Source organism: Eubalaena glacialis, chromosome 1 (genome assembly GCF_028564815.1).
Source record: "Eubalaena glacialis isolate mEubGla1 chromosome 1, mEubGla1.1.hap2.+ XY, whole genome shotgun sequence".
NCBI classification, from domain to species: domain Eukaryota; kingdom Metazoa; phylum Chordata; class Mammalia; order Artiodactyla; family Balaenidae; genus Eubalaena; species Eubalaena glacialis.
In genome coordinates, this window is record NC_083716.1 from 186,282,055 (window position 1) to 186,308,274 (window position 26,220).

Consider the following 26,220-nt stretch of genomic DNA (forward strand, 5'->3'; position numbering starts at 1 on the left):
TGCAGACATTCAGGGGCTGGACTGCTCAGGTATAAGAAAACTACTAACCCTTTAAAAATATATTGCTAAAAGGCAATCATACTTTTACATTTCGAATCTAGCATTTGTACTTAAATTCAACATGCTGCTTTATTGCAAAGTTGTCAAAGCCAGCTTTATGTTTAAGACCTATAGGTTGCAGGAGAAAGTCTGTTGACCACAGAAAGTCTCCTTTAAAAAGTGAGATTAATTTAAGAGGTCTGGGCCTCCAAAGGGGTTTGCCTGGGGTGTCTCATCATGCTAGATCCCTTAGGGATACTGCAACATGGGGACTTTTGACTGTGACCATGAGGAAATTGAACAAGAAAGAGATATGACATTGTATTGCAGACTGTGAGCCTCCCAACTATAATACAAAACAAATGGCTATGAGTTGCTTTCCCATCCTACCTGTGCCCCAAGGTATATAAACCTCATCAAGTCATTAGAAGAAGCTATTATGCAAGCATGTTAATTATGCAAGACTATGTTAATAGTCTATGGAGAACAGAGAAAAAAAACCCATTATCCTCTCACACTAAACAGGAGTTTTTAACCTGGGGTCTGTGGACTTCCAAGGGGTCCATGAGTTCACAGGATCCATGAATTTGGATGATAAAAAAATATAAATATTTTCATTTATCTCTAATTGAAATTCATCATATCCCTTCAATTATAAATGAAGGCAACAAACTACAGCAGTCTTGGTAGTACATTTAACTTTGTCGCCCATAGAAGTCAGATATTTTCATCAGATATTACAGTTGTTATAGAAAGGTTAAAATACTGTTTATGTTTGTCAACACTTCAAAATTATGGCAGATATTAGACCTGTTAGATCTTATTTAATGCATTATTGCTATATTACCATATCATAACAAAGATTGACAACTGGTTGGAATTCTTAGTAAAACTATAAATTTCATTTTACAGATGTAAAAACACCATTCAGAGAATAGGCTTCACTAGTCAGCCACAGGAATACATGGCACAAAAAGATGTTAAGAATCTCTGTGTTTATACCCATCACTTCATTCTGCCTTCTTTTCTGTCCCTAGCCATCATTTCAACCACTTCCTTACCAACATCCTAAATTCCTTTTCTTGTCCCCAAGTGTCCTTTCATTGCTTCAGGTGTTTAAACAGAGCAGTCTTTCACATCTCAAGTTGTATGGAGTACTGGTCCTTCTGATGAGAATCCTCTTCCCCTCCACCCCTAAACCAGAGCCTTTGTTTGCCTGGCTAACATCTTTTTTCCCACTAGATAGAGAGAGCTTAAATCCCCTGCTTAAGCCTTCCCTGCATTCCCAGACTAGGTCAGCGTCCCCTTCTTTTCATCAACCTTGTCATCATTTGTTCAGTATTACCCTTCCAGACAATATGCTCTCATGAGGGCAAAGCCCAAGTCTGCCTGGTTCACTATCATATACCCAGTGCCTAGCATGAGGGGGCTATCAAGCCCCTATCCAGAGGGGGCTCAATAAATATGCACAAATACATGTACCAACAAACCATTTTGTAACTTTTGATTTAACATATTTTGTAACTTTTTGATTTAACGTATTATACTCTTGTTTCATGTTGTTACTTTTATTTACTTTAAAGCTGCATAATATTCTATTGGGTATAAGTACTTTAGTTAAATAATTTCCCTAGTATTGATCATCTTGTTTTCAGTTTTCACTAATACAAATAATGTTGTGATGAGTGTCTTCATGTATATCATTTTATTTTTCTTGCTTTGTATTTAGGATTATTTCCTTGATGTAAATTACAGGAAGAGGAATTAATTGGTCTAATGGAATGAACATTTTTATGGTTCTTGATTTATTCTATGATGTTGTTTTCCAAAAGGGTTCTCATTTAAAATGCCATAAATAATATAAACAGAACATCTGCTAATGATTTTTCAAAGTACTTAAAAAAATTTTTTACTGGATATTAAACATTGAGTCTATGGGTTAGTCCAAAAACTGGGTAAAATTTTTTTTGAAAACAGTAAAATAAATAACTTTTCTTTAACTCAAAATGTAGTACACTAATTAATTTCCACATTGAGTAAAAATATTTTATTTGTTAACAGAGAGCTAAGAACAAAGATATTGTGCTTGGGAAGACAAATTATTTTAACTTAGATATGGTCATTTTGCTAGTTAAATGGGCAAAAATCATCATAAGACTCTGACCGAAGTTCAAATTTTTGAAAGCAAGGAATAAAATAATCTCTATTGTGACAAGAATTCTGTCATTTCACATTTAAAAGAAAAAGAACATAATTTCTAGAGGAGAAGTAATTAATAGCATACAAGAAACAAAATAAAATTTGCACACTAAGAATTTTTTTTGCAAGATGTTAGAAGTAAAATGTATGCGCTGACAAATATCTCCTTATTTACTGACAAGCCAGCAGGGACTTGTCAAGCAGGGGCAAGTTCCTCATTCTGATTACATCGTCCCTCCTACTCCTTTGATCTCTGTAGCCAACCCGGGCTCCAGGCAGGGCTGCTTCTTCACGGTAGTACCCAGTTTTCTTCCTCAACAAATGAAGATGTGTTGGGTTGTCCCTTGTTTTAATACTGTAGCTACACACAGAACAGAGTGTTGACCTAGGAGGTGGGGCATCCATCTTACTGAATATGAAGAAAGAGAGCTAACCACTGTCTTCTTGTCCTATCCATATTTTAGGGAGGGTACCAGAGCTTCCCCTGTTAAATTGCTCTTAATGATATTAATGTAATATATGCTGACTATGTGACTGCTGTGTGCAGGATGGAGTACCAGGAGCTGCAGGGGACATAATGGATGAGATACATTAACCAGTGGAAGAATGAGTAGAAAGACATTTCCTCCATTACACAAAAATGTAAGGAAGACCAAGAAGGTCGTTCCACATCTTTAAATGCCCCACTGGGAGAGTCAGGATCATCAAGTCCTAATGTCCTGGAATGAAAACACAAATGCAAATAATTACCATGAGCTAATAAAACAAGCACATAAAGGGATGTAAGTGTAGGGATGTAACTGTTGCATGGCATGAAATGATCGTAGATTCAAAAGGAAAGAGTCTGGAAATTTCTTTGAATAAATGGTTGCTTTTTATGGCTACTATTTATTGAGTGTCTATTACGTGATAGGCAGTGAGCCAGGAACATTTATTAGTTCATCATTCCTGACAACAACCCTGGGAGGTAGATATCAGCTCTCCCATTTTATAGATGGGGAAATAGAAGGTCAGCGAACGTTACTTGGTCAAGGTTATATGGTCAGTGAGAGGTGGAGTGAATCAAGCTCATGCTCTTTCTACAATGTCATACATGCAAAGTAGGTAAGTGCTCTCAAAAATCCTACCTTAGTTAATACATCTTTATCCAAAGCCACTCAAAACTTGATTTTTAAAAAAATAAAACAGTTGTAAAATAGGATGGGGAAAGAAATAACACACCTTTCTGAGATGTCAGACTTCTGGAAGTGTCACCTAGTGAAAAAGAATCTCAAACAGTTTTCAAAAACATGTGTAGTAAAGCCCATGAACCTTCATCTAAAGGCAGCATATCATGGTAGTGAATTCGAGGGACCGCCTGGGTGAGACCTTGAAACTGCTTTTCATCTGAATGACTCTGAGCCATTATTTCCCCTCTCTAGGTCTCACTTTCTAGTATCCATCAAAGGATTGTTATAATTAAATAAGATAGTCTATATAAAATGTTTAGCACAGTGGTATCAAGCACATAATGATATACATTAATTATTATTAGTACTGCTGTTAAAGTTATTTTTTGCATATAAGTCTAATAAGCTTGGATCTGGTTTTCTTGAATATACTATATTAGGTACAGCATAATGAAAGATGATGATAGCTGACTACCACAAGGGGCAGTTGTCACCTCTCACTGAAATCAGCAAGAAGGGGTAGCTGAAATAAGACCCCACAGGAGGACCAAAAACAAACAGGCAAACTGTAAGAATATCAATAATAGTTGCTTTAATTATGCTTTACACTTTGCAAAGCTCTTTCACAATCATTTCATTTGATTCATGCAACACTGCTGTTTTGTAGGGAGGGCATTCCCACTTTACAAATGGGAAAAGAGAGGCTCAGAGAATTTAATGCCTTCTCTAGAATCATAGCTAGTCAAAAGAGCAAAGAGTACCACTGTTTATAGATCTGCTGTCCAATATGGTAGCCATGTGTGGCTACTTAAACTAAATAAAATTAAATATTCAGTTCCTCAGGAGCATAAACCACAATTCAAGTGCCGAATAGCTACGTGTGGCCCATGGCACTCATGTTGGACAACCAAGATTATAGACCATTTTCTTCACCACAGAATGTTTTATTGGGTTATGCTGGTCTATAGAAATGAGAGCACCAAACCGTTACTGCATAATGATAGGCCCGGTGTCCATGACAGTGAAACTGATTCTCAGAGAAAGACGTCAGGGAAGAGGAAAATACTTTAGAAATGTTTCTATGAAAAACACTTTAAGCTTTATATTATAGAGTTAAATTTGTGTGGCGTTAGGCTATAAGCATCATCAGAATTGGGCCCAGAATCCCCAAAAGTGCCGAGTGCCAATGCTCTGCACAAAGAATCTACAAATATCTACTGAGTAGTTCTATTTCTTCATCTACTCATTTCAGAAAAATTACGTCAATGTAAGAGAATTCTTCCTGAAGCAAATAAGTTGAACGTCATAAAAATGTAAGCAATAACCTTTGTTAAAATCTCAAGGGCAGTTATGGTTGTGCATTTATAAAATTATTCAGTGTACATACGAAGTCCTTTTATATTCCAATATCTATTTGATGCAGAAAGGCTGTAAATAAATGTAATCAAAAGAGATGAATATCAGTGAAATATGTTTGAAGATGAGAAAAGTTTTCAACAGCGATATAAGCCTTAAAAGGAGATAGCCAAGGTTTTGCTTTTTAGAATGGTTTATAACATATCCCTCGTAAATCGTAACTTAATAGATTTACTGAGGAGTAAATCACAAGTCAGTCTCAACTTATGGTTCACTTACTTCGAGCAACACTAGGAAATAGCTTTCAGAAGTGAAGAACCTGACAATGAATGCTCAGTATTACTTCAAAGCACTATAAAATGCTCAAAAGTTTCAGAAGTTACCTTCCAGAGGATGACAAATACTTAACTACCTATGAATCTTCAGCCTTGCCTGGCAGGATGGTGCTGCCAAATTCAAGGTGCATGGACAAAGATGGAGGCAGTTTCATTTTTTAAATTGACTTTGAAAGTCTTAATGATATATGTACATTTCATGGAAATATGAGCCTTAGTATAATGGTCTGATCTCTTTAGACAGATGGAGCTCAATTTATGTTCTACATGATTGTATCCCAGAATTTCAGACTTAAGATGTTTGTCATAATATAGTTAATCTATTATTTTTATGAGGGATACTAAGTCTTGGCCTCCTGTATTTGGATAGATGTATGCCAAACTTATGGTGGCGCTGGTCTATAAATGACAGATGCTGCCAAAGCAGAAAACTATCATTTTCTTCTACTCAACAGCACGAGGTCCTGTTGCTAGAGACAGAAATGGGGGAAAGAGGCATTTACAAAGACCTTGCTGGCTAATCAATGGAGTCCTGCAGCAGTCGGTGGAAATGAGAAGTTGTCATTTGGGAAACTTGGCCCCATTTGTAACAACACATAAAAACTGTGAAACACACAGGGAAACCCATAAAAATGACAAGGCGAGGGTCTCCATTTGTATCTTTGGCAGAAAGCCTCTTTGACAAAATTGAAAAATGTACTTTCATAACGTAACAGGATGACCATAAAAAGTTGAACTGCAGGCTTTCCAGGCAAATCATACTGATGTACTAGTTGATACTGCTCTGGGTTCACACCTGAGGAACGGCCGCCACGCAAAAGCACATTATGCTGAAAACTAAAATGAGTTTTGAGGTATCCTCACTTCTTTCCTTCCTTCTTAAGTCTTTTCTGATACTGTCATCTCTGGCTCCATGGTATAGTCATGGGTGTGGGATAAACAAAACAATGTCCCTGTCCCCAGTGGAAATCTTTTAGATGGGATGATTCAAAATGCTACCGAAAATGTGGACAGCATTCAGGCTAATCCACTGGACCCTTTAGGAGGCAGTTCAAGGCTCTGCTATATTGGTGATGCCCTTGCCCACTGCTGACCTCCATCTCAGTGAGTGTGTTTGGCTCTAGTCACATAAAGTCTACAGCTGTCAAGCTGGAGCTTTGAGAACACTTGTCATTTACCTGAAATGAGTGTTTTCATTCAAACTTGGCCTTGAAAAGATCTGTAACTTCTAAAGCTTTGTTCTCTTACAGTTAAATGATGCAGACAACACAGTGCACAGAAACTAAGGATTATCAATAAAACAAAGCCTCAATGACCCTGTCACTGCCATAGCTCCTACTGCAAAATATCAACAGTCAGAATACAATTTAAAAGTAATATATAGTCCTACTCATTAATTCTTTAAAAAGTGGGTTAGTGGTTTTTGACTTTTCCCATTGGGATACTGTACTTGAATTTACTCTTCTGAGTCAGAGAAGCTTAGAAGTAAGGGGAACAGTGGAATATTCATGGAACAAGAAGCCCTGAGTTCCTGCTCTGACTCTACTGGGATATGAGTGTGCAAGCCATTTAAAGCCTCACACAAGCCATTTAATCTTTCTAAGACCCAGGCTCTTCACTGTTACCACATTTTTGGGAGCAGCTTGAAGGTGGCGACTATATATTATTTTTCTTTTGGAATCTCTTGAGGGCAAGAACATGTTTTCTGTTCATTGTTGCACGCTTGAAATGGCAAATGTTACAGATGTACTATACTACTTAGTATAGATAATACATATTTGTTAAATGAATAAATGGATATAGAGTTTGTTGTGTGCATATGTGAAAGAGGGATACTAATATCAGCCTTACCAGTCACAGGGTTGTTGAGGGGGTCATATGAAAACATTTATGTGACTGGATTTTATCAACTGAACAAATTCAAGGTGTTCCTATTGTTATATTTTAAGCAGAACATGCTGGTTCCATCATCTTTGCTCTTAATTGCATTTATAAATATATCTATAGCATTTTGAATCATTCCATCTGCTTTTGTCTTTTTAGACAGCAACTGATTAAAAGCTGTTTAGCTCTAAATGGCTATGCCAATGGCTATCCATAGGATACTTTGAGCTACAAATGTATTTTCCCCATCTTGATATCTAATTAATTTTAAAAAGTCTTGTGCTAAAGACTAGACATATGAATGATCAGGTCGACTATCACAATATTTTACTGTTAGGTTGATTATCAAAATATTTTATTATTTTCAAGAAATAAGGTCTTCCAAAGGCTCTGTTTTTTGTTTTGTTTTGTTTTGTTTTTTTGAGCTTCTTATGAGTGGTTAAGTGCTGTCACAAAGAGCATTCAACTTGATGTATGGGGCATATTATCACAGGGAAGTGTTGTGTCATATGGCATTATGACACTTGAACTCCAGGGAGAAATTTGGGTACAGTGTCTGGCCAATATGTTCTAGCCATCTTCCTGAAGCTGCCTAATGCTTGCTGTGTCTTGATCCCAATTCTCCCAAAGCACCTTTTTCCTCCTTCCTACCAAGTTTTGAACTCCCACTGATGCATCATTAAAAGCTGGGATAGATCCTAGGAGACCAGAAAGCTATTTCTTTGGATTTTACGTTTAATTCTACTCCAACTTCTAAAAAGTGAATAGGACAGCTATCCTGCCTGAAATAAAACATATTTTTTTTTTCTATCATGTGGTCAGAGCTTCTTATAATAAATGAAATTCCTGTTACTGTAGTTTAAACTCATTTTGTTTACTGACTTGAGAGAAAAAAAAAAAGAAAGCTTTCCATGATACCCTAAACTTTTTATATCTGATAGCTCCATTATAGCAAATTTCTTTGTATTGCACAGATCCAGTTACAACATGATCTAAATTATGTCTCCAAATGCATCATAAAAAAATGGTTGTCCCAGTTGCTAAAATAGGAGGTAAAAAGGCTTTTCTATCAATAGCTCTTGGAAGATTGTTAGGCCACTTCTTAGAATAAATAATCTGTGCTCTCAAGGAGCAAAGCGAGGTCATCTGTGGCTCGCACGCTCCTTGTCAGATACTCTGAAATCACACTCTTCCTTGACTGATGTTCAGTGAATCCCAGGATGCGGCACTCCCAGAAGCTCCCTCCCTTAACATCTGGCTATTTCCTGTTCCTCAGGATTTGCCCTCATTGAACAATACTCTTGCTAAGTTACTGATGCTAAAGTATGAGAATGGAAATTGAATTAGTCAATCCTATGGATGTTGTGAATGCCTGGATTTTGAAATCTGGTAGCTGAGACATCAAGTTACTAACATATTTACTTTTCACTCAACTATCTCAGAATCACATAGATACTGCTTAAGCCCACTTGATAGGAACACTTCATTCAGAAGAAAAAGACCAGTGCTAGGGAATTTCAGTCTCTTAAGAACTGTCAATCAACCATGACTTTTCACTGTGACTATTACTCTAATTTTTGGCTGACTCCTTAGAGGCAGTGTTGTCTGAAATAAAACACTTCAGTTAATTAAGTACCACAGTTCTTCCCCTTCCCTCCCCTCTACATCTCACCTAGACAGTTTATGAAGGACTGGTCTTCGTGTCTCCTAACTTCTAAAATGGGGTTTTAAAGGAAATCAAAACAAGTTACCAAAAAATTTTATGACTCTGACAAAGCTGTGGGAGCTTTTTAAGGATTTAGAAATAGGTGGTTAACAACTGGTTATGTATTACATTGTTTAGACCAGATTTCCCATCTGGGCAAAACTTCTAATTTTCTAACTTGAAAATTCTACAAAACACGTGTGAAAAAAAAAAGAAGAAAGAAAAAAACACATGTGAATTCTTGCTTAAAAGCTGATATTCAGTTGAAAGTGACCAAAAAACATATCTATTTAGCAAATACGACCCACTTTGTTTTTAAATAGTGCCATCTTTCAACAGCTTTGGTATTGCTTTTATAGATATAATAGGCCGAACTAAATATTTCATTAGCATTAATACTTAAAATATGGAGAAACGAAAAAGTAATCTGAATGACCTAACCAATGTATTGCCAAATAATTTACACAGATTTGAGTAAGGAAACATGGAAAAATGAGGTAACCCCAAATACAGGTAGTTTGCATTACTTCTAGTCCAAGTCTGGACAGGGACATGGTGACTGAGGTCAATACTGTTAGACCATAGGTACTTTGCAGGGTGGATAGGGAAGTGGCAGAGGAAGCAGAGGATGCTGGATTAAAGACCATCACATAGCTACTGGGAAAGAGACTCTGTGGTTGAGATTTGTTTTCCTCTCTCCCCACTCTCATCTCCTAGGGTTCTTCTAGATCTCAGTTCTCTTTCCTTGTTTATACCACTGCTGTACTTGACCCTGGTGTGTTTCTATTGCCCGCTAGCCAAACACAGTTATTTGTAAAGTCTCTTTCACTTGAGCATTCACTAGCATTTGAGAGTCAGAATAAAAGTCTTGAGTCACTGAACTTTATTTTAACATGCTCATTGGGCATCTTGTAGATTTAAGGTATGTTGTGATTCCGACCCAGCCCCTTTATTTGGATTTTCTATTTCTATACTGCTCTTTTCTTGGATCTACTCGCTAATTGTTGACTTTTTTCTCTTCCTTTCCTCTTCTTCTACACCTTTCCTTCTCCCTTTGATTATCTTCTGTTCTTTCATTGATTCTTCTCTCATTAATCCTTTTCTATTTCCATTTTTAACACTTTTTTCCCCTCATTAATTTTAATTTCATCTACTATGTCTAGAGCAAACCCAATCTGCAAATAATAGTAATATATATTATAATATAACTTAAGGGGAGCATTGAGCACATGCAATACCAATGCAGGAATGCTTACAGTACCTTCCCACCGTGCTATTAGCTCGAGACACAAAATAAGCTGAAAGAATGGAGTGACACTAACCTCCACTGTTTTATCATTTTGCTTATAAGTACTTCTGTCGGTAAAGAGCATAATTCAGGTAATAAAACCTGACAGAGTATTATTTCATAGAGGCAACAATATCCTGCAGAAAATGAAACTAGGCAGGAAGTCAGGAGATGATGGCTCCTGTTCTTCCAAACACTGGGTAACCTTGAGCAAATAACGGCTGCAATGTGGACCTCGCCTTGGTTTGCTATTTTATAAACTGGAGATAATATTTGACCCTAATATCTGATAGATCTGGGTTAAAGATTAATTTGCTAATATACGTAAAAAGGCTTTGTTCTTTAGAAGGGGAAAAGTGCAATGTAATAATTCAGTATTTATTATCTGTTCACCAGATAACATGATTTAGTGATTCTATCGCACGAAGAACAAAAGCCTGTATCACCAAATTTGGGTCAGCTCACTCATTCCAGGCTGCAGAGCCTTGGGAACCAGCATCTATGGGACCTCATCAATAGTGGTCGCTTCTTACATAGTCTCTCTTTGCCTAACAAGGCTTTTCTGAATCTTCCTCTTACAAATGGATTTGTGCTTCTCTGAAGGCCCTGGGCAACCACAGGAAAGCGTTCTTAAGTCTCTTCCTCAAATTCTACAAAGACTTGGAAAGCAGAAGAGAATAAGAAGAGAAGTGTGTGTCTGTGTGTTTCCAACAACAGAGAGGTCCCTAAAGAGAGAATCAAACATAAGAAAAAGGGATCTATTCTCTTAGTTTCCCTTACTAGGCACTGTTCCTCAGTTAGTCACTACAACAGGGTGACTTACCCATCTTGGGTCCTGATGGGCAGATGTGAATGTATGAAAGCCTATTAAACACCTAATTTCATGGCATACCTGCTGGAAAAATAAATTTTTTCTCTTCTCCCTGAATCATTCAGTTTGAACCTACTCAGAAAACCTGCTGATTCACTGGAACTATGAAATACTCTGCTTAAGAGGCACTTCCACTAGTAGCCCATTTCCAATTTATAAAGTTCTTCTGTTAGTCAGTTCATAACCGTGAAAAGTTCCTTTAAAATCTTTGAGTTCATTTGTAACTCTGAGGAGAACTCTATGAAGATCTTAAAGAATCAAAATCTCTTATTATTGAACACATTTCCAGATTCACTTAATAATGCCGCTCTCTCAGAAAACTTTACCTTTTTGCCCTTCTACTCCCTGTTACGGGGGTAAGAAAATATGAAAATGTCTGTTAGTAAACAAATTTAAGGATTCCTTCACTGAAAAAGTCCATAGCAAAAACCAATGTAAAATGAATAGAGAGGAATAATAAACTCAGTCTTTTAGATCCATTTCTTGATTTTGTCTAAACACAATGTGACCAAGAAGCCTCCACTTATTTTCATGCATATATACTTATATACATATTTACACACACACATATATACTTAAATGTATATATTTAACAACATGGAATGGTAACATATCAAATGCTTAGATTCCGTGCAAACACATAACCCTTCCTGTGAAGGGAACATATTAATATTATAAAAACAAATCATGGAGAGTAACATGCAACAGTGGAGGGGAGAAGGATGGGGTGAGGCCAGAGGACCAGGAGGAACACAAAGAATGTAAAGAACAAAAAGTGTCATTGACCTGATTTGTCAGAGTTGTTGCCTGTGATTGGAGTGATGGAGCAGCTGGGATTAGCCTTTGCGCTGTCCTTGGAAGAAACCATTTTGGGTTTATTTTTCGTTGCCTCTAGTGCTTTGACCTTCTTGGCATGTTTACTTCCTTTGTAGTGGGCCTCGGCCTGGCTCTACAAAGGAGAACAAATCAGGCTCATTTTTTTGCTACTTACAAACAGCACAATGGATGATCATGCAGGAAAAAATACATTCAATCATAGGCACCACAGACGTTTACAGCTCAGCACTCCGCTATGTTTTTGGCATTTAATGAATAGTAGACCGGTATCTAAGAGTTTTTTGCATATTGAAACCTTCTATACAACACAGAGGATCTGTGTCTTTCAAAACCAGACATTATACGAGTGGACAACAGGGTCAGGACAAAATTGGGGCGAAGGTGAACTTTGTCATTAGTGCCCTCCCACCACTGCCCATCAGGGTTACTTGTCAAATGTTTGGCTGGCAGCAAGCCGCTTTGAGTGTCCTACCTGGGCATGTCCTTCCACAGCCACTCCGTTTAGTTTCCCTTCAGCTACAAATCTGTCTTCCCTGCACCTACGTTCCTCTTGGCTCTGCTCCGAGAGCAAGTGATGTGACAAAGCAACCTGCTAGTGAGTGGAAATGGCACTACATTTTGGAGTCATCTACAAGCGCTTCATGTGTCATTTTGATGATTCCAGTTCTAAGAATAGACAATATTAGCCACAAAGGAGGTAGGGACAATGCTTGTTTCTGATCTCAGATGTGATTCTGAAGTCAAAGCAGTTAGTATTACATTCACTTATACAAAAAGCATAGGTGAAACTGTGACTTCAGTACTAGATCAAAAGAAAGAAAAGCGATCAAGGCAAGTGAATATTAAAAATTTTCAAAAGACAAAAACAAATTACAGCAGAACAAGAAAACATTTAGTCAATAAGCTGACATTTGGAAAATTCCCCTCTGCCTAAAGAATAAGGATTTTATCTTTTTGGCATCTAGTACAATGAACATATTAACAAAAGAATCTAAGTATACTTGCTTCAATTTCATTTTTAATAGACCCTGAAAATATAAACAAACCAAAACATATATTATATGTAAAAAACAAACTAAAACATATATTATATGGTATATTAGCGTAGTTATAAAGGTGAAGAGGATGATAAACCTGTCATATAAAATGAATTTCTGTTAGAGGATTTCTAAAATAATAATAACTTTTCTTTTTACATAAGTTTTCCGTATATACACCTGTATGTGTTTGAAGACGATTATACTGATGTTTTCATCCATTTTCCTCAACAAGCAGAATACAGGTGGTATGTATGTGCGTGCAGGTAGGTAGGTAGGTAGGAGTGGCAATGGACAAAAGGAGCCAGGTTTTAATTCTACATTTCAATTAAAGACATGTGATTTTCCTAGCACATAACCCCAATCACCCAAGGTCAACAGACTTGTATTGACTGTACACAGTCCCTAACTTCCTGAATATCTTTTTGTAAATATTGTTTTAGACCACCATCAACTTATCATGGCTCTTGGTTCGTTTGCTAAAGGACTTCTCATGCTGTTCTCTGTCAAGTTGAAACACAAACCCAATCCCAAGAGAGGAGAAAAGTGTAACATTATTTTGAGTCTTATCACCCTCTGAGAATGGTTAAATCCAGCAAATATAGTTGGGTAGATATAAACTAAGAAAATATACAAATAAAAATTTAAAAATTGATAACATGAAGAAATAATAATAATGGCTGATATTACTGAGCCTCTGACAAGAACAGCTCGAAATGTAGTACATGTTTCTCTCATGTAAGCTTCACAGTGCCCTGTGAGGCAGGTACAGATAGAAAACTGGGCACGAGAAGCTAAACAACTCATCCAAGGCCACGCACGTAGGTGGAGAAGCCATTATGGGGATCGGACATGCTTACGTGTGTACTCCTATTTAACTACATACCCACACGTTAGACATGTACATACTCACACTAAGTAAACAATATAATTTTATTAGAAGTAAAACATTACACAAAAATTACACACAAAGAAAGCACACTACTTTTCATGACTCAGTGAAGGATTATATTTTAACAGAAGTTTCTATGAGTAGGGAATACCTTCTTAATTCATAGGAAATATACCAGTAGAGTACATTAGGCCTGATCCTTCTGTTGAGAAGCTAAGAAAGGCCCACTTCTTAGGTATGTAACAATTTCTACAAGATATCAGGAGACCTAATAATTCATCTTTCCAAGTATACTAAACAGTGAGATGTTACTTTAGTGCGCTTTGGCTAAATAAACATATAGTTCTCTAAATAAAACCTCCTAGCACAAGATAAGCAGAGTGTCATTTCCTCATTACTATTTCCTGGCATCACTGCAGAAAGTTAACAGTATCAATTAGCACTTGGCATAAAGAGCTAGCTGAGTGACACCTCACCGGATGCCAAGTTGGAAAGAGCTCTCCAGAGCCATGATTCACTTTCCTTTTGAGTTCTGGGGCATGGAGAAAAGCGAAACAAGGCTTCTTAGCCTCTACTGACTACTGTTTGGGAAAGATTTGGAATTAAGACAGTGGCAGACACCACTCATTCCCCTTTGACATCTTTCCAATTACCCTGTGGTATTCTTGGTAGCAGCACTATGCTGTCCTCAGTACTGTATCTGAGGTGTCAACAGCTTCTAAATCCTGGGCAAATCTTCAAGTGAAACGGAGACACTGTTAAATAGTAACACGGTTAACCTGCCTTCATTATTTGGGAATCTCCTTAATTGAGGAATGAAAGAAAAAAGGACAAGAGCCAGAAAACCCATGAACGATGCAACACAATCAAGCCCAATCAACGATGGTTCTCGTATCACTTCTGAGAGACTTGGTTAACCAAACAGACTTATAATATTTTACACCTCAGTGACTAGTCAGCAGACACCTATTTGTCTAGCACTAATGGCCTGCTTTCTGATTCCCTCCCAAAAGTGTTGCTATACACCCCAAACTGGCAGTGATCAAAGAAACCCCTTTGCCAAGAATTGCCAGAATTAGAGAGCTGCCCAAACCACCATACTGACCTCCACACGGGAATTCATTGGTATCGAAGTTTTTCTTTCAGAGGTCACTCCAGTAGCTACCTGACCACCCATTGGTAGAGGAATAGCTTTGACAGGAAATGACATCTTGGAATTTTCTCTTCCATTCATCTCCATCTTTGTTACTAAAGCCCCTCACTTTCCAAAATCCTCTACATCTTTCAGGACCCTACTGGTCCAAATAAGAAAGATAAATAATGAGATAATGTATTGCTTTACAAATAAAAATGCAATAATGAGCAATTCTATAATTCACTGAGCTCCCATTTCTGTTTTTTACCTTACTTCTATTTTGGCCTTCAGAGAGGCGGATAGGATCTTGAAACAAGATGTTAAACTGTGTTTACTTTGTATAGAAAGAACAGTCCAAACCCAAACTGGCAAGTGGCTGAGATAGAGTAATGTCACTGGAGAAAGTTCTCAGTATTTATTTACCAATGGACCCAATGTTTTTGCATCTTAAAAAGTAATTGGAACTGTTCCCTTAATTACAGAAAGTGTATCATTAAAACTATTGGCATCTGTTTTTTTGAGACATTAGATTTCAATGTGTTAAGCAGTGTTAGATGGGAAAGAGCAGAGGTCAGTTACTTTTCAGAAAAAAAGTATATAAAAAAAGTATATAAAAGTATATACTCTATATACTAAAATTTTTTAATTCTATTCACGAATACTGTAAATTATAGAGACTGTATTTTGAAAAAGATTTTTCCCCCATCAACCTAATGGAAGTAGGTTTATGTGAATTTTTTTCGATGTAGATAATGGATAATAAAACAAGTCCTATTTAATGTCATAATTGCTTTAACATCATCACAATTTAGTTAAGAATTCAGCAAAAAAGTATCTTGAGATGCTTACCCTAAGAAAATAAGACTGCTTACTTCTCTATTGCATTTACATTACAGCTTTTGAAAGGTATATTTACTTTGTCTTCTGGGCTGGGGGTCAATACCCGAGTCAATTTAATGATAAGTTGTGTGCAAACTCCTAGTAGGTGCACTAGAGTTTAACTGAGGCAAGATGAATTAAATGAACCCTGGCAAAATATGCCCTCTCTTCCAAATTGTAAGGGGAGCAAATCATGAACTTCACCCAGAATGTACTGATAAACCATATTCTCTAAGTTATTACCCTCAAATGGGAACATTAGTGTTCTGTACACTAACATAATCTTGAATATGTAATAATGGGAACATTTATAAGTTATGAAAATATCTAATTTTCTCAAAGAATTATGCATATGGGACCTAACGTGTGAGAACTTCTAAATCTTAAGAATTTTTATGAAACACATGGATATCATCTTTTATTTTTATAATACATTATAAAACATTAAGGCTTTGTTAATAATTACTTAATATTCTTGAGTCACTTATTTTATGATTTTCCCAAAAGTATTCAAAATTATCCACCTCTCTCAAATTAATTTCAAATTTTATATTAAACTGGGACATTTTAGTTAATAATTCTCCACTACCTTGAAATATAAAGAAGAGTTTATAGTGATTTCACAGTTACATCCCAAGTTCCTAAAGTGTTTGAGAGTGCTGCTATCTTTCAGTGGGGAAATGGATTGCCATGGTATGCTTACTAAGAGCGATTTTTTGTCACTCAGTGATAAGTAATGCAATATAATTCAAGTCTCTGCATTAACGCTGTGACTCTACAGCTAACTAATTCAAGTCTTCTGATGGTCTTTTAAATTAGGCTCCCAGGCTTCTACACATTAATTTTTAATCAGTCTAGAAGGTATTACATTTACTTCCATTTCCATATTAAAGAAATTTACATAAATGATACAAAATCAATCTAAAATTAGAATTTGCATTGTGTCTCCTTATATTTGATATATAATATCCTTACTGCAGACAAAAGTGGCAAAGTAACTTTGAAAGAGTTGAAGAATGGCTTTAGTAATGTTTTATATATGTTTAATATATTATTTATTTAGCATTACTCATTTGAAAATCTCTTTTACAAAATAGATTTTTGTAAAACTCCTACCCTAAAGCACTAAACCAATTTTTAAAACCCAGCAGATATTTTATAATTCAAAATTAAGTGAAATATGTAAACGTGAAGATTAATACCATACCCTTTCAAACATACAAATATAAGTAAGAGAAAATAATAAAACTGTACCTCTTCAGTAGTCACTTAGCTAACCTGAGTCATGTTAAGGCTATCTTTACATTAAAGTACCAGATTAAACTAGAAGTTTCCATTGCAGATTAGTCTGGTCAACCTTCCTCACATATAAAAAATTGGTCTGCTGGAGGAAAAACTAAAATAAAAATGCCCATAATTTTGATTCGCCCATAAATACCAAAATATTTCAATATAATCAGTGAATGCTAAGTGGTCTTTCAGTTTCTGATTCCAAGTAATATTGTTCTAAAAGTTCTATTCACCAATTAGAGTCACAACAAAGGTTGTTCATATATGAAAAGATCAATGTGAACTCTGTCTTACGAGTCTTCTGAAGCGCCTATTATACGGTATAGACTCAATAAAAAGTTTTTGAATTATATATATAGGATAGAGTAAGTAAAATCTTCTAAAAATAGGAATTTAATGCTGGGAGTCCATTCATTCTTCCATTCAACAAATATTTATTGAATACCTATTATGATCCAGGCATCATTCCAAGTGTTGTGAGATGCAGGTCTTACATTCTAGTATGGGGACACAGACAATAAAATACAAATTTATATATATTTTATGGTAGTAAGTGTTAAGCGATACATTTATGAATATGTTAGGTGGTGCTATAAAAAAATAAGGAAAAGTAAGGAGGATAGACAATGATGGGGTGGGTGTCATTTTAGGTATTAAGGAAAGTTTCTGTTGAGGAGGCATTTGCACTGAGACCTGAATTAAGTGAGGGCGTTAACCAGGTAAATACCTGGGAGAAGAGCCTTTAAGGTCCAGGGAACTGCAAATGGCTATTCTAAGGATTTTGACTTTTATTCTGAGAAGATGGGAAATCCCAGCAGTGTCCTGAACAGAGAAGTAACCTTGTTTGACTTTTGTTTATAAAATGATCGCTCTGGTTACTGTGTGGAGAACAAGCTCTGTGTGTATGGTGGGGAGGTTGCGGATGAGGCAAAGTGGAAAAGGAGGCTATTACAATCATCCAGGCAAGAGCTGAAAAGAGTTCAAAATAAAATCCCACTGAAGGATCAGAAAGGCTTTAAAAGATGATTTTCTATTCTATTATAACCAGTAGTTATAATATTTGGAATATCTGCAATTTTTGAACTTGAATCAACAATGATTTCGACAGAATTTCATTTCTGTCCAATTAGCTATTACTTTTGTTTCTTTTAAATTTAAATTGTATGTATTTTTTATCCAGGTAATATAATCACACAGTTGAAAAGTATAAAACAAAAGAGCGTACATAGTGAAAAGTCTACCTCTCAGACTTCGCAACCAGTTCTCGTCACTTTTTGTGTATCCTGCCAGAGATAATTTACATGCCTATCAAGCAAATATATATGTATGTGTGTATTTTCCCCTTCTTCCATTTTTAGACAAATGCCTACATAACGCATATGTTGTTTTGTATTTTGCTTTTTCTATTCAGCAATAGATCTTAGAGATTTTTTAAAGCAAGTAATTAGAAAGTTTTCTAATTTTAAAATGGGTGTGTATATTTATTCCATTATATGAATGAACCGTAATTTATTTCAACCGTATGTTATTGATGGATATATATAGGTTGTTTTTCAAAGTTGTGCTGTCACCCTTGATGCAAAAATAGACATTAGATGCTTCAAATGATTATTTTTCTTCTTTTTTACAACTAAAAATGATTTTTAAAGTGCTTTAATTGAATTAAAGCAGACATTTAAAAATATCCTAATTAGTTTCCATACCCTAATTTGTCATTATGGATATATTATAGTTATATGTTTTCCTAAACATATTTCTGGGAATCAGGCAACAAAATGTGCACACACCCTTGCCTTGGGCTTAATAAAATTGTATGAAAATTTGAGAAAAGAAAGGGCCTTGAGATGGGCTTTCAATAATGGAAAGGATTTCAAAGACAAGAGATATACACTCTCAATAAGGAGAGGACTATAAGAAAGAAGTATTTGGCAAAACCAATTTTTGTTTAGGGAAATGTGAATAATCCAGTTTGAGTGAAATGTGGGTGTGTGTGGAGTAGGAATGGAAGAAAAGATTAGAAAGACAAGTGCCTTATTATTTAGGCCTTAAATACTAGATAGTGGGAAGACAGTTAACAATAGCATACTTAATTAGGTAGGTAATGAGAAGCCATTGAGGGCTTTTGTTCTAGCACACTCTGATCCAGCTAAGACCTACAAAAAGGAAAAAAAAAAAAAGACAGTAGAGTAACTAGAAGGTTCTTACCACAGCAAGTCAAAGAGTAATGGGGTTCTTAAACACACAGATTTCAAATTTCAGGGGGCTCTATAAACCAAAAGCCAGAGCTTTCATAGAAAAGGAGCTATTCCTCCTATTAAGCAAGTCTCTATCTAGATATTCTGTTCCTTTTTGCCTTTTCCAGTGTCTATTACCCTTTCTCTTTTTTAACATTTATACTCAACTCCCCCTTCCCAAATCAAATCCTTATCATTGGTGTTTAAACAAACCCTGATCTCCCCAACCCAAAAGAGACCATCCCTCAAGCTACATTCAACCCTAGCTTTTCACCCTTTCAGCTTCCTTTCACAGACTAATCTGGTCAATTAATTGTATGCACATCTCCAATTTCTCTTCTCTAATCTGGTCCACCTCAATCCACTGAAACAGACATCACCAAGACACCAATGCCTTAAGTCCTAAAACCAAGAACATCTTTTATTCCTCATCTTGCTTGACCAATCAGGGGTACGTGACCCTGCTGATCTCTTGCTTCTTCCGGAAGGCACTTTTCCGCAGGCTCTTTCCGAGGTTGATGTTCCCCCACCTACATTTCCGAACCACGTGCAGTCTCATCTTCCCCTGCCCAGTCACTGAATTGTTGACATTTTCCAAGGCGCGGTTTTAAGCCTTCTTGTCTTCTCACTCCAAACTTTCCTGTCTACTCTCTGTTCAGTTTCACCCACACAACTTTCCCAGCCACCTCTATATTGATAATTTCCTGGTTTCTACCTCTCTAGTCCAGATCTCTCCCCTGAGCTCCCGACTCATAATATCCACTTGGATATCTCAAAGCACCTTAAACATAAGTTCAAAACCAAACTCCTTGTATCATTTGTCTCTGCTTTGCTGCCAAAATTACCTAGTCTTCCTTCTAGCATTCCCTTTCTGCTAATAGCACCACTCTACCTCTATTGTAAGAGCCAAATCTAGGGATCATTCTCATTGTCACACTCTACCTCCACCCTCACATTCAATCACTAAGTCCTACAGATTTTACCTCCTAGATATTTCTCTAATCAAGATAATTCTTTATATCTCAACCACAACCATCTTGGTCCAAACTGCCATCATCTTTCACCTGGACTGCTGCAACAGGCTCTTTAGCGATCACCCAAAGGCCCCTCCTGCTCATTTACAATCCGTTCTCCACGTGGCGGCCAAAGTGATATTTAAAAAATGCAAACCTGACCATATCATTCCTCTGCTTAAAATCCTTGACATCTTTTCACTGCTCTTGGTTTAAAATCTAAAATCATCATATTCAAGACCTATATGTCCTACTCCCTACCTACCCCTAGTTTCATTTGGTAGCAGGCTCTTTGTTTTTTCTCGGAGGAACTGAAAGAAAGTGTGGCTGGAGTATAAGTACAGTGCTAGCCTTTTGCACATGCCTAAAATATAATACTATCTCTTTTCTCTTTTCCTAGTTAATTCCAATTCATCCTTCAGAACACAGCTCAAACATTACATCCTTAAGAAGCCTTCCATGATCCCCCAGACTAGGCCACATCCTAACTTTTTAGATTCTTTTCTTTATAGCACTTCTCACAATTTAAAAATTATTAAATTTTATAATAACTTGATTAATGTTTGTCTTCCCCCGCTAGACAATAATATTCGTTAAGGCTTGTACCTGTAAGATTTTTGCTCTTCACTGTACCTCTTGCACTTAGTACACTGCCTGAAACATCTTGACATTTGATAAATACTGATTACATGGATGAATAAATGAATGGAGAAAGAGTTTTTATTACTTGACAATAGAATTAAAGTAAGGGTAGAGGAAGAAAAAATAATTGGAGTTCCCTCTAGAAGTTTCAGGCCCAAATAACAGGGAAAATGGTAAAATGATTAACCAAAATGCAGTTGTGGTGGGGTGAGGAAATTTTGCAGAGGAAAATGAGAATTCAGTTTGGTTATCTATTTAGGCTGCTCATGAGATACACAGTGGAGAGGTTCAACAAACAATTGAAAACACAAGTGATGGCTGAGAAAAGAGCCTGGGGCTGGAGACATCTATTTTGGAACCACATTATGAGATGATAGATGAAACCCTGGGGATGGATGAGATTCTTGATGAATTAAGAATAGAGAGGAGAAAACCCATTTTGAGGAAAGAATCTTGAGAAACAGCTATATTCAATAGGTAAGATGAGGAAGAGAAATCAGCAGAGGATACAGAAAAGAGACCATCAGAAAAGCTGGATATACAGAGTAATAAAACAGAGGTCAAGGGAAGTGAAAATTCCAAAGGAAAAATAATTTAAAATACATACACACAACTATACTTCTTACTGAAATATAACAACATCTTAAATGCTAAAATACTTTTTTTTTGTAATATCAAAACAACCTCATAAAATAACTGGAAAATAATATGAGGTCTTCGTGTCCTGGAAGAATATTTGATAATGTTGCAGAGAAAGCATAGTGGTAGCCATGTCTGTGGAAATAAGGGGCCTATTTATAGCTACTACTCCAAGGAAAATTATGAGGAATGCAGAAAAATAGCGAGAACACAGCAACCAGAAAGACTGCAAACACAATGTCAGGTTACAAAAACTACTCTGAATTCAATAACAAAAATGATGACAAAGAGTTACCATTTATTGTTTGCTGTGTACCAGGCACTAAGTACAATGCACTAAGTACATTACAGACAGCATCTCATTTAATCCTCATAAAAGCATATGAGGCAGGTATTATTATTAGTCCAAGTCTACAGAGACTCTGAAAAGTTAAGTAACTGTCCAATACCACACTGCCAGAAATGGAAGACCCTGGATTCCAACCCAAGATTAAAAGATTAGGCTCTTAATCACTGCACCATTGAAGCAAGTCCCAAGCCCAGGGTCCAAACAGCCTTCACCATGGAAGATCCAAAACAGAATAGACTCTCTCCCTTATCACCTCTGGTAAAAGATAGTCTTCATTTCCTTAGACAGGATGATCTGGAAGTGAAAAAAGGTCTGGGGAGGTCACCTGTAAAGTCATATAAGTTATAGTTTTCATTGTAGAGAATGGATTCAGTGATTCCCAACCACTCCTTGGGTTGCATAAATTAAAGTTTAAAAAAAATCCTCTTTAGGACCATGTATTCAATCAACGAATAAGTGTGCTAGGCACCGGGGGGGACAGTAATGCACAAAGCATATTCAGTCCTTGAGCCAACAATTGTGCATGTGTGTGTGCGTGCGTGCGTGTGTGTGTATTACAAACATATATTAAATAGTTATATAAATAAGGTATCTTTACAAACTGTGATACATTTCATGGAGGAAAATTATTGGGTGTTATAAAATTTATTCTTGGGAGTGGGGCTAGTTTACACTAGGGAGTCTGGACAAGCTCCTGTGAGGAAGAGACATAAAACGTGAGACCTGCAGGAGGAGTAGAGACTAGACCGAAAGGGAGGGGGGAGAAGTAGCTTGGCAGCTTTATCAAAATAAAAGAAAGCCATTGTGGCTGAAGGCTGGCTCACAATGGAGCGAGTGACAAGAACTGGACTAGAGATGTGCATACTGGTTAGAAACCTGTATTTGGAGGATGGTAAGTGACCAAGAGAGTGAAGATTTTGGTATCAAGAGTGACCATAATCAAATAAGTACCTCCTACTTCCTGCAAATCCCTGCCTGACTTCTGCCTATGATGAGAAGCAGTGGACTGAAGCAGGGGTCACCAGTTGGTATGATTTTTGGGGTCTGGCTGCTTGATCCATCTCAGTGTGGAATGAGCAGATTCCTAACAGACCAATTGCTCAGTTATTGGAAAAACAATTCTTACATACAGTGGGTCACTCACCTGTCTATCAAGATAGCCCCAGGTCAGAACACAACATCAGTGATTTATGGATCATTCTGTCAATTTGATCAGTGCAGATAACTAAATTGGATAAGTCATCCCTCAAAACAATGCTTCTTTGGCCTGAAATATAAAACCTAGATACCATGTAAGTTAAAACACTTGACTCAAAAGATTTACTGGGAAAATGCTAACCAAGTCACAGAAAATCATTTGCTTTAAAAAAAGAGAACGGTATTAGATATTACTAAATGATTATAATTTCAGAAAAACCTCAACAATGTGGACTAATTTGGGTACAGGGCATAATGAAATGGTAAAAAAAAGTTGAAAAAGTTGAACATTTTTGAAGAAATGCTGTTAGTTACCAGAGATTCTTAGGTGATGTGTTAAAATATATAAGAATTATTTTAAATTATATTATCACTTGTATTTTAATCAGTGCCCTTAAAGTGCTTACGTAAGCCTGAAAAAATTGGTTCTGTTGGTATTCTAAATCTCTATGCTTCAACCTCCTTTGCAACACTCATTTGCATTATCTTTGAAGAAAGAATTTGGACCAAACAAAAGTACAATTCAGCCCATACCTGAATTATCACAAGTCCCTAATTAATGTCATCCAAATTAATAAGAATTTACTGCATTTATAAAAATGGAAACTTATGCAAAAGACAATTATTCAATGTCTAGATCTTTAGAAAACTAGCTTGAAGAGAATGTCTTTCAGATATTCAATTTTGTATTTTTTAATCTACATCTGCACATTTAGTAATTCTATTCTGGCATTTTACAAATACAGGCATCCATCATTTCCTCAACATTTACAGATGTTAATGAATATCCCCTTTTATAACCATCTGTGTAAATGTACAAATTAAATCTTAAAAAGAGATTGTTGGTATTTTTAGTTTAAAAGTGCAGGGCATTTTGTTGGCTTACACAATTTAAATTACAAAACTATAACAAATAACCTAAGTACCCTTTTAATGAGTCTATTCTTTCCCATTCCTCTCAAATGATATAAGAAAAAGCCCAAAATTCATGACATGAACAAATAAATCATCACATAAAAGGACTCCATAGGTGTCTCTCAAATGATATAGAATGTTATTTCTTTCCAGAGCAAAAACCAGGTCACAGGTCACAAGCTCACAGGTCAGAGATAATGAAAGCTACATTTCAGAGAACATTCAGTGGGCATTATTAAAGATAAAAAGGAAACTATTTAGTGATTACAAGTTTAAGTCAGCATAACGTATCTCCATACTAAATGTAACACGCATTGAAAGTAGCACTAGAATTCTTATTAATGGAATAACAAACGTCTGTGGTATACTGAAGGGGAGGGAGGAGATGTCCACTTCAGTACAGGAAACAAGGGGCTGCACTATGTGTAGATAATTTAAAAACCGTAATAAAACTGACTAAAAATAGGGCTGCTTTTTATTATCATTACAGGCTGGCAATTCTAAAGTTAGAAATAAAATACTCCTCCCTGAAAAATAATTTGTTGGTCTAAGTTTTAAACAATTGTTGTGATTACAGTGAATTTTAAAATATATATGTAAACTTGAAATTAGCATATCTTTTTTACTTATCTTTTAATTAACTACATGGAAGTTAATATAGAGAACTTGCTATATCATCAAACTCCCAATTCACAATGACTCTGCCACAACTACTCATTTTGAAAGTAAGTTCCTAATGGTTAAGGATCGTTTAAGTTCGTTTCAGATGCAGTCAGTTTGCATACTCGGTGCCCCTCATATTCTAGCATTTCAATAGTTGATTTGAAATAAAGAATGATAGCACAGTGACTGTAAAGACAAAACAGAACTTGAAATACTTCAATTCTCTCATTTTAGATGACTGATTAGAATTTTTATTTGTGTTTAAACTTTAAGAGTGAGACAGTGCCAACTGTGAGGTGTATTATTCTTGTTTGGTAAATATAAATTTTAGCTTATACATGATGGATTTTATTGACTTTGGCTAATATCTTTGAAATTGAAATTTATGCTTCTTTTTAGGTTATTCTGTGCTTTAAAACTAAGGAGTGAAGAAGAAAATATCAGTGGTACAATTTAGTAGGTATATAAATTGTATCTTTTATATAATTTTGATTTTATTAAAATTTACTTGTTACTGTAATGTTATTATTCATTACTGTGATAGAATAATATGTAGGTTTACATTTTTTCTCATTTAAAAGTACATTAATGTAATTAAAAAGGATCAATCTTTTCCTTTTTTGTACTGTAATATTAGGGGTATAGTAATATATTAAAACTTTAATAAAGTCTCTGAATTTCTTTCTTGGCTTTTCTTACTATTCATGTAATTTCGTAATTATTTCTGAAAATGACTTTGTCCTATAGAGGGGATGTTAAAAATGATCTGCTCTTGGTGTCAGAAATGTTAGGTATGCCACTGATAAGAGCTGAAATACACTTCTATTTGAAGGAAATACAAATTAATAAAAGTTGAATCATATTCTCAGCCCCCAAAAGTCAGAAACTAAACAGAGTGAAGAATTCTTGGGAGTTCCTGTTCACCAGATCTGTTTCCTGAGTAGTGAATACAACATTTGTTTTCCATGTGCCCTAGAAGACAGAATTTAAGTGAGGGGGGAAAAAGAACAAGGTTTCTTTTTTCTTTCTTTCTTTTTTTTTAAATAAAGATTTAGGTAAGATGAAATACTAAAAATGATTAAATACTGGAACATGTTGCCAAAGGAAGCTGTGGAACATTTCACTCTGAGAGAATGGAAGATTCAGTCATCTCAACCATCCTCCTAAGTGATCCTGGTTTCAGGTATGCAGACAGACAAAATTTTGCATAATTTTACGCAGTTCATGGACCCCCTGCAGCCTATCCATAGACCACATCCTCAGGAAGCTCTGTTTGTTTCAGCTCTAGCACTTAATAATTCTTTAATTCTCTCGCCATCAAATGCTGACCATCTCTCAAGCCTTTCACAGTTTTACTTCTTTCTTGAACCTCTGTACAAATACAGAGATAATATATGTGAAGAGTATCTAATATAGAGCCTGGCAGAAGAACGGGCATCCGTCAAATGCTAGCTTTCTGCTCATGGTAATTCTAGCCCATGTGCCGTCTGCTTTCCTAAATTTATATTACCCCACAGCAGGGTGGGGTAATGTAAGTAATAACAGTAATACTGTTCTTCACATCACACAGTTAAGCAAGGTTTCTAAGCGTATTAGTTTTTTTCTCCTAGCTAGATAATCAGGTCTATGAGGGTAAGGAACCTGTCTTATAT

At 36.0% G+C, this 26,220-nt stretch overlaps 1 protein-coding gene across 4 annotated transcripts in view; it reads right to left on the reverse strand.

The window, feature by feature from the left end:
• Positions 1-26,220, reverse strand: part of ZNF385B (zinc finger protein 385B) — a 322,915-nt gene that overhangs the window by 21,267 nt on the left and 275,428 nt on the right. For all 4 annotated transcript variants that reach the window (XM_061202700.1, XM_061202715.1, XM_061202707.1 and 1 more), the window contains exon 5: positions 11,633-11,795. In XM_061202700.1, the coding sequence (XP_061058683.1) occupies positions 11,633-11,795 (163 nt within the window). The remainder of the gene's footprint in view (positions 1-11,632; positions 11,796-26,220) is intronic.